The 11876-nt window shown below is 41.1% G+C and overlaps 1 protein-coding gene across 1 annotated transcript; it reads left to right on the top strand.

The window, feature by feature from the left end:
• Positions 1 to 1017: 1017 nt before the first annotated feature.
• LOC149440994 (fibrinogen-like protein 1-like protein) lies at positions 1018 to 11859 on the top strand. The gene is made up of 3 exons (XM_089657896.1): positions 1018 to 1143; positions 4314 to 4412; positions 11077 to 11859. The coding sequence occupies exons 1-3, from the start codon at positions 1140 to 1142 to the stop codon at positions 11721 to 11723; spliced, it is 750 nt and encodes a 249-aa protein (XP_089514022.1). The 5' UTR covers positions 1018 to 1139; the 3' UTR covers positions 11724 to 11859.
• The last annotated feature ends 17 nt before the right edge of the window (positions 11860 to 11876 follow it).

Here is an 11876-nt window from a genome sequence, read left to right on the forward strand (position 1 = left end):
GTGGTCTTTACCTGTGGGAGTATTTTATGTTCAACCACTGCATACCTTTCAAATTTGTAACTTAAAGCGGAGTTCCACTCAACCTATCAAAAAACAAAAGTCAGCAGCTACAAAAACTGTAGCTGCTGACTTTTAAAAAACAGCCACTTACCTGTCCCTCGGTCCCATGAAGTGTTCCCCGCAGCCCATTTCACTGGCCGTCCTGTATTCCAGGAGGCCGGCATCTTCAGTGTAGGCACCTGGCTGTGACAGCTTGCGGCTTTACAGCCGGGTGCCCACTGTGCATGCTCGAGTAGCGCTGCGCTTCGTGAATGGTCCTGTAGTCTTCTGGGACCTGTCACGTGTCCCAAAAGACTACAGGGAGGGAGGGAGGACACCTTCAGCTTCCGGTCGCCTAGGCGATCGGACTAGAAGTGGAAGCGGGTACATGTCAAATTCAGGCACCCATTCCCCCCCCCACCCCCCAAAGTTGCCAATCCTTAATGGGGAGCGGGGGAGCAGTCCTTAAAATGTAACTTCCCCTTTCGGGTGGAGCTCTGCTTTAAGAATGAGGGACACCCTGGGATGAGTGGATATGCGGCACACTCTGCGCTCCACGGCAAAAATAGGTGTTGCTAAATTACATGGAATATTATGCATGGTTTAAAGGAACAGAAAGCATTGCCATATGTCTACGCCCAGATCCAGAGTGACAGAGTACAGTGTACTGTATGTCCTGCTACTGTATGTGTGTACACAAAGATACAATCAGGGGTCGAGGAACAATAATAACAGACATTTGGTGAGAAATTGTTAAAGATGTGCCCCCATCCCTCTCTGTCCCTGCTTTCTGTATCTCCTCCGACAAAACAGCTTGTTGACTTTTGAATGTCTTTTCCAAACAGTTAAAGAGTTATTAAAGGTTCATTAGTCCATGTCTTGGGTTTATCTGCTGATAAGATAGTAGATATATTTAGCAATATTTTTAAAATGTAAAAAAAGATATTGCATACCTTATTGCTTTCTAACTGATAAGCAGTCGGAAGAATAGTAGGACTATATGAAAGGTTATTCACAGTAAAGTCTGAGTACAAGAAAAGCAAGGCAAGCCAGGAAACAGGACAAGAAAAGCAAGACAATTTATTAAGATTAAAAACAAGATGGGTAAGTTGGGACTTGCTGAGATCTCTAGTTGCTCTCATTGTTCATATATGTGAGTTTATTTTTTACTATTTTTGGCTCTGTAGTGGTGACGTTGCTTTATCAGGAGTGAGCACAACATTTTAATTCTGTTAACTAAATAACACCCAGTATTAAACTTGCTTTAAAGATAATGCCTATATATAGTGTGTGTGTGTGTATATATATATATACTCAGAAAGCATTGTGTAGATGGACAAAGCATTATGTGCAAGAAAATAATTTGTAGTGAGGGTGTATTGTACAGTTATTATATATTTATATATGTCTAAGGAATGTTTGCTGTGACCGAATGACTAATGAGATTATAATAATAAGCCGCACAGAGAGTGCGCGAGAGACTATAAGAGTGCATAGTTTCCAATTGTGCCTGATTTGGAGGGACTGTCCCTTTATTGAGACCAAATCCCTCTATCCCTCATTCATTCTCAGTTGTCTCTCTTTTTGGTCAGATTTGAACTTCTCTGTATAAAATTTTATTATCAAAAGTTTTATGCTGCACTAAACTTATCCAAACTTTATCCAACCTCTACATGACTGTGCTTATTATTTTAAAAAGCCAATTTAAAGGAAAATAGGAGTTTAAAAAGCACTTGTGTGGTTTAGCTATTTATTTTCTGCATATTAGATCTTTGTGGTCCATATAACCAAGGCTGTGGCAGGGACGTGTCCTTTGCCTACATACTATGTGCTAAACAAAGTCCCTCTTTATCATTTCAGAAAGTTGGGAGGTGTCAGAGTGTTTTTCATTCAGTCATGACAAACTAAAAGGAACATAACATATAAGGACTGATTTACTGAAGAAGTATAGACTGATTATTTAGCAAAGTATATGTTCACTTTCCAAAGTGAATGTTAGTAAATAAGATGAACCTATGTTAATTTTGAATGCCCAGTCATGTGCACAAAAAAAATTCTGTTTTTTGTTAACCACTTTACAACCGCAATATAGCCAAAAGATGGCTACAGTGCGATTGTCCAGTTTTGAGAGGGCACCATATGACGTCCTCCCAGAATGCGCCCTCCGTGCTCCTTCAGCGGGCCGCACCCTGGGCTGTCAGTAATCGCTGTGTCCTACAAACACAACTGATCAAATGACTAGGTGAAAGGCCAATCACAGCGGCCTTTTACCACGTGATCAACTGTGTCCAATGACACAGCAGATCACGGAGTAAATATAGTTGCAAATGTCTCAGATCAGATCTGCACTGATAATCAGGGCACTGATCATCAGTGCCCTGATGATCAGTGCCCAGCAGTGCCGTCCAGCAGTGCCATCCATCAGTGCCCAGCAGTGCCACCCATCAGTGCCCAGCAGTGCACCCACCTGTGCATATCAGTGCCACCCACCAGTGCCCAGCAGTGCCACCCATCAGTGTTGCCCAACAGTGCTGCCCAGCAGCTGTGCCATCAGTGCCGCCAATCAGTGCTGTCAGTCAGTGCTGCTAGTCAGTGCTGCCCATAAGTGCCGTTTATCAGTACCCATCATTGCTGCATATCAGTGCAGCATCATCAGTGCCTCCTCATCAATGCCCACCAGTGCTGCCTATCAATGCCCATCAGTGCTGTCTCTCAGTGCAGCCTCATCAACGCACATCAATGAAAGAGAAAAATTACCTGTTTTTTTCCAAATTTTTTGCTCTTTTTTTGTTTATAGTGCAAAAAATGAAAACCCAGTGGTGATTAAATACCACCAAAAGAAAGCTCTGCTTGTGTGAAAAAAATGATAAGAAATTCATATGGGTACAATGCTGCATTACCGTGCAATTGTCATTCAAAGTGCAACAGCACAGAAAGCTGAAAATTGGCCTGGGTAGGTAGGGGGTCCTGTAGGCAAGTGGTCAATCACCTTCACATACAACTAGGTATTGGAAGTAAACACAGGTTCCCCTGGCTTACTGACATTCTAAGAGAACAGAGTTTACCCCTTTAGCAAATCAACACTGCAGTCTCCATGCTATGCTACTACGTAGGAAGCACAGCATGTATATGCAATCAGAAATATGGATGCCCCGTGTATATATGCATTTATAAACTCTATTAAGAAACATTTTAAAAATGTGAACATTTATATCAATAATTGCAATAATCAGATTACACACAAGTTATATTCAAAAAATTATTACAGTTATAGATTACCTTTAAATGCAGTAAATTTGACCAACAGGAAGACACCTTTAATCATTTACACTTTGTATAACAACATATTACACATAAAAGACATCAGATACTTGATTTAGCAAATAATATATGTTCTTATTTGTGTTTGTGTTTTTTTTTATAGTAAATCACCTTGCTTTGCAATAAAAATGTGTAATTATGCGTTAATATTAAAAGACAGAGATGGGTAAAATGAAAGGTGCTAGTATGCACAGCATATTAGCAAACTATTCAGAACACAAGAATAAACAGGGTGCTGGATTTGGATTTTCTAAGGATCACTGAAATTGCCACTGGGCACACTGGCTCCGGTTATAGAGCCCTCCGCAAGACATGGACCCCCATCAGGAGAAAGGGAAAGGACCTAGAGTTAAGAATCCAGACACATACAGTTCAAAGAGAGCACTAAACATACGCCCAAGAGTCCAAGGTAATTTAATAAAAAACTTGATTCTTACCAGAACATGTTTCGGGGGCCAATCAAACTCCTCCGCTGACAGGCAGGATGAAGGGTTTTTTCTACAATTTTTTACTTTATACATATAATTTCACTTTAAAACTGAAATCCCAACAATATTTATAATATCAGGACCTCAGTAGCATGCTGCAAAAGAGAACCTTTGTTCTCTGTGTTGAAACAGTGGTCTTTCTGTAGAGATCTCACACAGCCCCTACTAAGCCATAGTTCTGTAAACTCTGCAGAGAGACCACTGTTTTCACACAGCAGTCAAGATCCTTCTCTACAGAATGTTGGAAGAGGACAGGTTTTTTTTACTCAGGTGGTGGATTTTTTCTAAACTAACTATAAGACTTTGAACACCCATTGTTTTAATGAATCTGTTTTTAGATTTAGTAGATTAAACTGGATGTTTAGCTAAACTTTAATAAGAATGGATATGTGATTTCTTTACCAAGTTGTAATGCTAAGTATATCATGCATGGTTAATAGTGCAATCTGTTTTATGTCCTTTTAGATATCTTAAATTACCTTCTGATTTTGGCTTTAGTGACCACAACTTCAACGCGCCATTCTCGAAGAAAACCAAGAGATGGGGATGATGATGATAACAAAAGTATGTGACAGTAGATTAGCCTTGGATGAAAATGTCAAATAAAATATATTTTTTGTAAAATCACCTCTAAATATTTGGCAGCTCCAACCATAAATGGATAGAATTTGGAGAGAGAACTTTGGAGAGTAGATTTTCCAAATTAAGTTCAAGTATAAAGGATAGGTTAACCAAGGACTGGGTTGATTAGCCAGTTCCCGGCCCATGTGCCAAAATTACAGCTCTGCATTGATGAATCAGTCCATCTCACCAGCTCTAACTATATACAGGTTCCAGTCACTTCTCTGACCAGTAGACCTGTTCAGGAGTACATTTCCCTTCACACATTGCAAGGACTCGCTTTTCTGGTGGTTCTGAATCTGAGCCATAGGCAAGTCGTGCACCATGTTTGAGAACTTCATAATGGTAGCCCATACATTCTGGTGAGCACATCTGTGGAACCTGTCCAAGCAGTCCACTGACAGGCTATGCTCCCTTTGCCTCCTTGTTCTTTAACTTTTAACTAAGCCCATATCATTGGTATCCACACATGGTATATGAATAAAGGTCTCCATAACTTACAAATTCAATTTTCAGATAATACATTGTTATATTCACATACACAATCAGTGCCAAAGTACAGATATGTGCTTCAAATAATAAATACAATGTTGCAAAATCCACAATCTTTTTTGTGTAACTGTGTTTCATTCACCAAAGAATGTCTTTGGAGATGGTTCTACCACCTTTAACCAGATAAATGATCAAGAGCACCACACATATTCTAAAATCCACAATTCAATTGTGCTCCAATTATGTTATCCACCACTACCTTCAGAAAGCTCACTCATCAGACAGGATGGACCTCAAATTATAAATGTGCATTTTACCATTAAATCTGGATCCCTCATTCTGTAAATCCCAGGCTTATCGTCACACTCAGAGTAGACACACTGAGTTTCTAGTGAAGGTTAAGCAGGTGATGTCATCATGCTGGTTAATGGTACTTACCCTGAGTGTAAACACAAGCCCTGGATTTACTGCTAATAGAGCTCAAGGCAGATGGAGCTTTCATGTAATGGTGGGACTGTGCAGATAACAGTCTTCTCATACTTACGTGCTGTTCACCACAGTACTTATGTAACGTAAGCACAACCAAATGTTTTTCATTCTTTATTTTTAATTTATATCTTTAACTTATAAAGCAACTCCCCTCTGTCTATGACCTTTTTATCACAAACGCCTTTAACCTACTTGCGATTGAAACCTGGCTTCACAAATCTGACATTCCCTCTCCCGATGCCCTCTCCCATGGTGGCTTCCTCTGGACTCACTCTCCCAAGCCTAGTAGACAGAAGGAAGGTGTAGTCTGAATCCTATCTCCTCAAAGCACTTTTCAGGTCCTTCATTCACCTCCCTCTGTCCCTTTCCTCATTTGAAGCTCACTGTATTTGTCGATTCTCTCCAGTTTCTTTGAGAATTGCTGTGATCTATTGGCCTCCTGGATCGGTATCAAGCTTCCTTGATGTCTACCATACTTTCTCTCTTCTGAAACTCCCACAATAATTCTTGGTGACTTCAACATCCATGTTAATCTTAACCTCCCTGGCGGTATGATTATTTCAGATTTTTGGTGCTGAAAGCGGTACCATTTTTTTGCATGGAAATATGTATTTTTTTTATTGTAGGCTGTAATTTTTAGGAAAAACTCACTGAAATCTGTCCGAACAAGAGTCTAGTAAACATCCCGGGTATGATAAAATTTGAAACACAAAATCATAAATTATAATTTAATAAATAATCATAAAAATAATATAAAAATAATAAAAAATTTAATTCAATAATATAATCAAACCAAAAACACTGAAATGTGAAATATAGCGCCAAGTTTGCACATTGATGAGCTCAGTCGCAAAATCGTTTTCAGTGTCTGATGACGAATTTCCCCCACGAATCATTATCACTCAATTCTGCAAGTGGTTCTGATTTACTATCGCTGTTCTCTAGCTGATCTAAACCGCTTTTGACCTAAAGGGACACTTTTTGGACGCCATGGACGTTTCTCAGTTTCCAGGCAGAAAGAACAGACAAAATGCAGGCAGGGCACAGGACAAAGCACTAGGGACAATATGTATGTGAAATTGGTTGAGACAGCAATGTTTTACTATGTAAAATGTAAAAAAAAAAAAAATGACATTTTTTAAAATTTTTAAATTTCCCGCCGCCGGCGGCGGCGGCGCCCGTACGTCCCGACGTCACAGGGACAGGACACAGAAGCCGGATGCCGGCATCGGCCGGAGGAGATGGCCGGGGACGCTGCAGGGGACACATTGTGGGAGCGCAGGGCAAGGTAAGTGAAGAACACATGCCGGAGCAGTGCCGCATGGTAAGCCCGAGTGTAGCTCGGGGTTACCGCTTTTGGTACTGAAATGTTACCCCGAGCTACACTCGGGAATACCGCCAGGGAGGTTAACACCCCTGCTACTTCTAAACTTCTGAGCCTAACCTCATCTTTCAACCTAAAACAATAGACACATGCTTCTACTCACTCTAATGGCAACTGCCTTGACCTTGTATTCTCCTACCTATGCACTCCTTGTAAACTCATCAACATTCCTTTTCCTCTATCTGATCACTCCCTTATTAGCTTCACTATCTCCTTGGCTTCCTCCCCCTTGAATTCCAATTACCTAACAGTTACCTGTAGAAACCTCTTAACCCTTCTTTTCTTCTTTTCTGCAACAGATTGTCTCAATGACAAAACCTCTGATTCTGTTTGCACCACTCCACAGAAATTGCTCTCCTAAAACCCACACATGATTTACTAACCACTAAAACCAATGGACACTATTCCATACTCTTACTTTTGGCCCTCTCCGCTGCCTTTGACACAGTTGACCACCCCCTGCTCCTCACAAACTGTATTTCCTTGGCCTCCATGACTGTACTCTCCCTTGGTTCACATCTTACCTATCTCACCACACCTTCAGTGTCAGTTACAACTCTATTTCCTCCTCTCCTATTCCTCTTATCGTTGGGGTCCCCCAAGGTTCTGTCCTTGGACCTCTCCAATTCTCGATCTACACCTCTTCCCTGGGTCAGCTGATAGCTTCCCATGGTTTCCAATACCATTTCTATGCTGATGACACACAAATCTATCTCTCTATCCCTCAGCTCACCCCATCAATTTCCTCACTTATCACTGATTTACTAAAAGTGATATCAATAGTGCTAACCCGCCCTTCCAATGCCAAGGTTCGCTCACGGAGCTTTTGCATATCCTGGCGAACTAAAGATATTTCCATGTTCATACTCTTAACTTCACCTGCTATATCTGCAATAGAGGTGTTGCATGTAGTGACAGCAGTGAGGATATCCTGGAGGGTAGGCTCTGGGCCTTGAGTAGCAGATTGTAAATCAGGTCTCACGTGAAGAAATAGGGAAGCCCCATTCACAGAGAAGCCACCAGCAGGCTCCTCTAGATGGGTAAAAGGTAAGCCCATGTCCCCAGCAAATGCATCAGGCCCTGCTCCTGCAGGAGCTAACATGGAGGAAGAGGGGGGATCTTTGGCTGGTGTCCATGCAAAGAGCTGCTGGGTCATTCCTTTGCAGAGTGGGGCGGGAGACCATCATCTTGGATGGTAGGGTCGAGGGCCGAGCGGCCTCTCTGTGCTCTCCTGGACATCGAAATGGGCAGTGCAGCCGTGTCAGGAGATGAACGGAGCAGAGGGGTAACCGGTAAGGTGCCTCTCAGAGAAGTAGACGGCAGAATTATGGTAATTAAGTAGCAGGATTCCGGCGGAGCTACTCGGGAACACGTTCGGTTACATGCTGCGCTGACCACACCCCCCTAACAGAGATATCAGACTGGATGTTATACCACTTCCTAAAACATAATCTATCCAAAACTGAGCTCATAAGATTTCCTCCCCCACGTGACTTTCCCCTGATTTCTCAGTCAAGATCAATGGCACAACTATCAACCCGTTCCCCACATGCAAGGGTGCTAGGGGTAACCCTGGATTCTTAACTGTCCTTTCAGGTTCACATCTAATCCCTGTCCAAATCATGCCACCTGAACCTCCACAAAATCTCCAGAATATGTACCTTCTTAACCAATGACAATATGAGGCTTCTAATTCACTCCCTGGTTTTCACTTGCCTCGACTACTGCAACTCCCTCCTCATAGGCTATCCCCCCTTCAGTCCATTATGAATGCTGCCAGACTCATCCACCTTGCCAACCATTCAGTGTCTGCCACCCCTCTCTGCCAATCCCTCCACTGGCTTCCACTCACCCAATTAATAAAATTCAAGGTACTAACAACAGCCTACAAAACCATCCACAACTTGGCCCCCAGCTACATCACTAACCTGGTCTCAAAATACCAACCAAAACTCTCTCTTCGGTCATCTTAAGACCACCTGCTCTCTAGTTCCCGTGTTACCTCCTCCCATGCTTGCCTCCAAGACTTTTCTCGATCTTCTCCCATCCTATGGAACTCCCTACCCCAATCTGTCCGACTGTCTCCTGCTCTATCCACCTTTAGATGATTTCTGAAAACCCTTATCTTTAAAGAAGCCTATCCTACTTCTAATTAATGCAGTGTGTTTTTACTTTCTCCACCAGCTCATCCCCCACAGCGCCTATTACCTTTTGTATCACTTGACCCTTCCTCTTAGATTGTAAGCTCTAATGAGCAGGGCCCTCTGATTCCTTTTGTACCAAATTTTGTTGTAACTGTAATGTCTGCCTTCATTTTGTAAAGCGCTTCGCAAACTGTTGGCGCTATATAAATCCTGTATAATAATAATAATTATACTATTGGGTTGTATTTTGAGTCTATATTCTTCCCAGTTGGAAAGAATTTTTGCAAATGGAGTTGGAAAGATGGAAAAGAGTTAATTTATGAAATAACTAGGCATTTCTATCTTAATGTTTTTCATGGGATCTCTGGAGATATTGATAATTATTTTTAATACAGGCATCAAGCCTGTATTATTTGAGGTCCATCCCATCTGGTGAGTGATCCTTTCTGAAAGTGACGGTGGATAACACAGTTGGAGCACATTTGATGTGGTGTTTAGAACACATGCAAGACTGTAGATAATTTCCCTGATTAAAGTGGTTGTAAACCCTTATATACACCCAGTAAAGCTTCAGGTGATACAATGAGATTAAATAAATCATCCTACTTATGTTGTACCAGTTTATCTGCAACTCTCTCTTATCTGAATCAGTTCCAAATCCAGAATTTACACAGCTTGTCTGAGCTTCCAGAAATAAGGGGCTGGAGCTGACATCACACACTGCACAACTCAGAGAGGAGAGATGAGAGTAATCTGAGACCTGAGTGAAGGGAATGGAAACACCCCCCTCTACACAGCACATAGGGAAGCATACACAGTAATAAAACATACACAGTAAACTTACTCCTCTGTAAAACCTGATAGCAGTGACTTTTGCAGATAGCAGAGGAACTACTTAGCAGAGATGGATCACACTAGTACTTTGGATTGAGGCAAATATACACTACAGAAGGATATATTTTGTTAATTTGGTGGATCGATTTTTGATGACATTCCGTGTGTAGAGAATGAAACACAGGTACACAGAATTTGTTGACTGTTGATTTTGCAACATTGTATTTTTTATTTGTAGCAATTATTTGAACTTTAGTGCTGGTTGTGTATTTGGATATAATATTACAGTATATGTAATAATCACAGCTGATCTTCACATTATAAGGGTTTAAAAATGTTTTTGATTTGTTGGATTGTGTGGATTTATGGGACATATTATAATAATTTCAGTATTCTGGCATAACAAGCACAATCTCTTTCCCATGCTATAGAGAGAGGGTTGCTGTAGTGCTACCTGCTATGTGCTGTCCCCGATAACCTAAAGTTCACCCTTTTTTAAGTTTAAGTTTTTGTTCTACCATTGCCATCCCAGCACTCAGGTGCCTAAAAGGGGGTGAGAGCAACATTCGGACACCTTGTACTACTCTATGTTCTCCATCTTGAGCTTCTCAACTATCTCAACCCACCTGCTAAATAGCCTGGCACAAGGGAAGAACAGACCAGCTCAATACCTGAAATATGATGCAGGGTAGAATATAATAATGACTGCAAAAGGAGACTAACCACCACCTTACAAGCAGATTAGTAAATGATTTGTTGTATCCTAAACATTTCTGATGCATGATAGCATTTTTGGAAAATTATTTGTTAAAGTGTATAAAAAATAGACAACATTTAAGAAATCAATCTTCTGTTCGTTGTCTGCCTTTGAATAGGAATGTACGCGCATACTATACACCTTCTGTTATGTATGTTTGTACCAATGGGCATGTGCAGATGCATGCGTCTGCAAAACAAGACTTTTCAAACTGCCCATTGATTGGTGGATACATTTGTTTAGCCTCTGAGGTGCTCCTGTTACCCTTCTAGAGGTCCCTGTAGTTTCTCGGGTTAAGCTTTTAATCTGGCACGTAAAACCTGGGTTATGTTATATAATTACAATTAAAGGTCTCTGCACTTAGCTTCACCTTTTTGTTATTTAGGCCTATTTATTGCGGTATTTATTAAAAAGTAAAATTTACATAACATATCCTTTCCATGTACATGTTATTAGACTGCTTTCTATTAGTTACTGATTTCTACATCTAAGTAACTTCTTTTATAGAGTTACCAAAAGACTGCAGTGGCATCTCAAGAAACAAGGAAAGTGGTGTGTATGCTATCCAACCCCAAGATATCCCCCACCCATTGATTGTGTACTGTGACATGACAACCTACAGTGGAGGTTGGATTGTCATCCAGCGTAATTCCTTTAACTCCGAGATTACATGGGATGAGTCCTGGACTACCTACAAATATGGCTTTGGCAATGTTGAGAAGGATTACTGGCTGGGCATTGAGTACATTCACCGAATCACCAAACAGAGGGTGTATCAGGCTCGTTTTGTTATTCTTGACAATAACAATGAAGAAAAATATGCTGACTACAACCTGTTCAGTGTGGAGGATGAAGCTAATGGCTACAAGCTGAGGCTGGGAAGCTACACGGGCACTGCAGGAGATGCCATGTCTTCAATAACTGCAGGGGTCACACATGATAATATGAAGTTCTCAGTTAAGGACAAAGACCAGGACACTAACGCCGCTGGTAACTGCGCTACCAGTTATGGTGGTGCATGGTGGTACGCAGCATGTTTTGCATCCAAACTAAACAACAAAAATGGAATACACTGGCAAGGGCTCTGTAATGGGAACTGCAAGGGATCATCTGTATTAATCCGGCCAGCAGATTACTGCATTTACCTTGATTAACTACAATATGAACACGTTGATATACAGTACAGTGTATTGTTTCAATTGATGCTGATAATCAGAAGAAGATATATTCTGATAATTTGCACACAACAATTTATAGCTGTTTAATGCCAGATTGTATATTTTATAATTTTCTGCATTTTTAGAAAA

The sequence above is a fragment of the Staurois parvus genome, unplaced genomic scaffold (genome assembly GCF_062004578.1).
Source record: "Staurois parvus isolate SC_StPar_1 unplaced genomic scaffold, SC_StPar_1.0 ptg001038l, whole genome shotgun sequence".
NCBI lineage: Eukaryota > Metazoa > Chordata > Amphibia > Anura > Ranidae > Staurois > Staurois parvus.

What these genes read in the sequence shown, in the direction of transcription:
- LOC149440994 (XM_089657896.1), top strand. An exon ending in GGATGATGATGATAACAAAA is followed by an intron (nt 4,413 to 11,076) that starts GTATGTGACAGT and finishes CTTCTTTTATAG; the next exon opens with AGTTACCAAAAGACTGCAGT.